Source organism: Gallinula chloropus (assembly GCF_964237585.1).
Source record: "Gallinula chloropus genome assembly, contig: HAP1_SCAFFOLD_413, whole genome shotgun sequence".
NCBI classification, from domain to species: Eukaryota; Metazoa; Chordata; class Aves; order Gruiformes; family Rallidae; genus Gallinula; species Gallinula chloropus.
In genome coordinates, this window is record NW_028168624.1 from 26,626 (window position 1) to 30,540 (window position 3,915).

At 68.1% G+C, this 3,915-nt stretch overlaps 1 protein-coding gene across 1 annotated transcript; it reads right to left on the reverse strand.

Annotated features, from left to right (window-relative positions):
• Window positions 1-295: 295 nt before the first annotated feature.
• On the reverse strand, window positions 296-3,847 carry LOC311204301 (telomerase Cajal body protein 1-like; the record flags this gene model as incomplete). The annotated part of the gene is made up of 6 exons (XM_084280750.1): window positions 296-1,086; window positions 1,512-1,667; window positions 1,862-1,965; window positions 2,360-2,556; window positions 2,891-3,023; window positions 3,716-3,847. Coding segments are annotated over 6 exons (963 nt in total), but the record flags the coding sequence as incomplete, so codon positions are not given.
• Between the last annotated feature and the right edge of the window lie 68 nt (window positions 3,848-3,915).

Sequence of the window (3,915 nt, forward strand, 5' to 3'; positions counted from 1 at the left end):
ACTACAACAACACAGAGCCAAGGAGGAACTACAACACAGAGCCAAGGAGAAACTACAACACAGAGCCAAGGAGAAACTACAACAACACAGAGCCAAGGAGGAACTACAACACAGAGCCAAGGAGGAACTACAACAACACAGAGCCAAGGAGGAACTACAACACAGAGCCAAGGAGGAACTACAACAACACAGGGCCAAGGAGGAACTACAACACAGAGCCAAGGAGGAACTACAACAACACAGAGCCAAGGAGGAACTACAACAACACAGAGCCAAGGAGGAACCACAACTCCCAGGGCCAGTGAGCGCTGTCGCGGGTGGTGACAAACTGCTCACCCTGGTTCAGGTAGAATTTATTCGAGCACGAAGCAGCCAAACCAGCGCTGGGCGTCCGGGGGGTCCCCGCTCCACCACCAGCAGCACCCCAGCAGCAGCCCGGCCCGGCTGCGCGTAATTACCACCTAACCCCGCCCACTCTGGCTTCACGTGTTAATTAGCTGACGGGTTTCTCCAGGGGCACCTGGGCCGCCACCTCCCCTGGCCATGGTGTCGCCGCAGCTTGTCACACTGATGTTCGGGACGGTGTCGCTACCGGGGCAGCGAGTTGATCCCAACCACGCGCGTGTACCCCGAGAGCGTGGCCGTGGCAGAACAGCCGATCAAGGGGGGAGCCTGTTCGTCCTTCCCTGACAAAGGACTCGTGAGGGGGTCACAACCGGCCCCGTGGCGTCCGGAGGGAGTGAGGAGAGGCGGGAGCTGGCGGACGGGGGACACCTCCCCCCCCCCCCCCCGCCCCGCAGAACACCGCACGTCCCGGGCAGGAGGTGAAACGTCACCTGGAACAGTCACTGCCCCTGGGGGGGGCTGTTCCCGGTGTCCCCGCTCTGGGTGTCCCCGGGGGTGTCACAGTCGCTGTCCCATGGTTCTCCCTTCCCCCACCACCAGAGCTGCAGCCGGTTGTCGCCCCCCGGGGGGGGCCCATCACCGTCCCCATCACCCCCCCCGGCGTCGTCGTCGCTGTCCCAGGGAGTCGGGAACAGGCGCTGGCCGGAGGCTGTAGCCAACAGCGGGAGCCAGGGGTGCAGGCTGGGGACAGGGAACAGCGTGTCGGGGGGACAGGGACACAGGGGGTGACATGGGGGGTGACATGTGATGGGTGACACGGGGTGACACGGTGTCCCTGGGGGTGACACTGTGACCTGGAGGGTGACAGGTGACACAGGGGGGGTGACACAGGGGATGACCTGGAGGGGGGACGGCTGATCTGGGGGGGGTGACAGGTGACACGAGGGGTGACACGGGGTCACCTGGGGGGGGGGACACAGGAGGTGAGATGAGGGGTGACACAGTGTCCCTGGGGGGTGACATGGGGGGTGACCGGGGATGGGGGGGGGGGGGGGGGAAGACAGGAGGTGACATGGTGACGTGAGGGGTGACACAGGGGGGTGATGAGTGATACAGGAGGTGACCTGGGGGGTGACACAGGGATGTCAGGCGGTGCGGGGTGTCACCTGGTGCCGTTGACGGCGTCTCTGAGGGCGCGGAAGCGGCAGCGGGGGGGCAACAGGGGGGGGTCCCCGGCCCCTCCCCCATCCCTGGGGGGGGTCAGCGTGTCCCAAACTGTCACCCAGCCACACGTGTCACCCGACAGCAACAGCCGGCCCGAGCTGGGGACAGGGGGGAGGAGGGGTCAGAGGGGGGAGGTCAGGGTGGGGGAGGGGAGGGAGGGGTGGTTGGGGAGGTGGAGGGGTGGGGTCAGGGGGGGTCAGGGTGGGGGAGGGGTGTTGGGGGGGGAGGGGGGGTATCAGGATGGGGGAAGGGGGGCCAGGAGGGGTGTCAGGGGTGGGGGAGGGGCTCTCACGGGTCGAGGTCAAAGGTCACTCTCTGGTTGGTGCCCACCCAGCGCTCGGCCGCCAGCAGGGGGCGCTCGGGGCGGCGCAGGTCCCAGCACAGGATGTGACGTGACTGGGGGAGGAGAGGGGGGAGGGGATCCAGCAGCACCCCAGTGCCTCCCAGTCCCCTCCCAGTGCCCCTGAATCCCCTCCCAGTGCCTCCCAGTCCCCTCCCAGTGCCCCTGAATCCCCTCCAGTGCTTCCCAGTCCCCTCCCAGTGCCTCCCAGTCCCCTCCCAGTGCCTCTGAATCACCTCCCAGTGCCTCCCAGTTCCCCATCACTCCCTCCCAATGCATCCCAGTCCCCCCTCACTCCCTCCCAATGCATCCCAGTGGCCCCCAGTACCCCCCAGACCCCCCTCACTCCCTCCCAATGCATCCCAGTGCCTCCCAGTCCACTCCCAGTCCCCCCTCACTCCCTCCCAATGCATCCCAGCGCCTCCCAGTGCCTCCCCCGGCCCCGCCCACCTTGCGCCCCCCCGCATAGAGGGTGTTTCCGCCGGGCCCGAAGCGCAGGTGGGTGGGGGCGGCGGGGAGGCGGGGCCAGAGCGCCAGCGCCCCGCCCCCCTCCAGCGGGTACAGCCCCAGGCTCCGCCCATAGGAGCCGCACGCCAGCACCGATTGGCTGGGGCTCACGGCCAGGCAGCCAATCAGACCGCGCTGATCTGGGTGAGGGCGAGTCAGGCCACGCCCACGGTCTCGGCTCCGCCCTCCCGGGCCCCTCCCACTCCCCTCCCAGTGCCCTCCCAGTGCCACCCAGTGCCCCTGAATCCCCTCCCAGTGCCTCCCAGTGCCCCCCAGTCCCCTCCCAGTGCCCCCCCAGTCCCCTCCCAGTGCTTCCCAGTGCCTCCCAGTGCACCCGAATCCCCACCCACTGTCCCCCAGGCCCCTCCCAGTGGCCCCCAGTCCCTCCCAGAGCCTCCCAGTCCCCTCCCAGTGCTCTCCCAGTGCCTCTCAGTCCCTTCCCAGTCCTTTCCCAGTGCCTCCCAGTCCCCTCACCCCGCAGCCCCCGCTCCTCCCCGCCCCGGCCGGGCCGCTCGGGGCTGAAGACCCGGATGGAGCCGTCGAAGCCGCCGAAGAGCCGAGACCCGTCCGGGGTGAAGGCCAGAGAGTGGGGGGGCACCAGCTGCTCCTGGGGGGCCCCAAAACCGGGGGGGGGGGGGGGGGTCAGAGCCCCTCCTCAGGCTCCCCCCTCCCATCCCCACCCAGTAACCCCCCCAACCGCCCCCCCGACAGCCCCATAGAGAGAGGGGGGGGGCAGCAGCTGCTCCTCGGGGGGGCCCCAAATTGGCTCGGGGGGGCCCCCAAATTGGGGGTGGGGGGGGTGTCAGGGACACCCCCGGGGGCCCCCCAAATCTTGGGGTCGTCCCCCCCCCAATTTAACCCCCCCCAGTACTTTGGGGTGTCCCCCCCCAGCCTCCCCCATCCTCACCCACCCCCCTCCCCAAATTCGGGGTCCCCCCCTCAACCCCGCCCCCGGATCCCAGCTCCCTCCCCCCCAATTTACCCCCCTCCCTGTTTTGGGGTGTCCCCCCCCGCCCCCAATTCCCCCCCCCCCCGATATTTCGGGTCCCCCCCCAGTGCCCCCCCCAATCCAGGGGTTCCCCCCCCCCACCCCTCCAACCCCCTCCCCAATTTACCCCCCCAGTATTTTCGGGTCTCCCCCCCTCCCCTCCCCCAATCCCGGGGTCCCCCAGATCCTCCCCCACATTCGCCCCCCCCCCAATTTACCCCCCCCCCCCAGTACTTTGGGGTCCCCCCCCCAGTGTCCCCCCCCCAAATTAGGGGTTTTCCCCCCAACTTGGGGTCCCCCCATCCCCCCACCAGGTGGTTGTGGGGGCGAAACGACCCCCTGAGGGTCCCATCGAAGGCGTCCCAGAGGTGCACAGGGGTGTCCCGGCTGCTCACCGCCACCCTGACCAGTATAGACCAGTATAGACCAGTAAGAACCAGTACAAACCAGTATAGACCAGTATGGACCAGTAAGGGACTGGAATGGGCCAGTAAAGGCCAGTACAGGACAG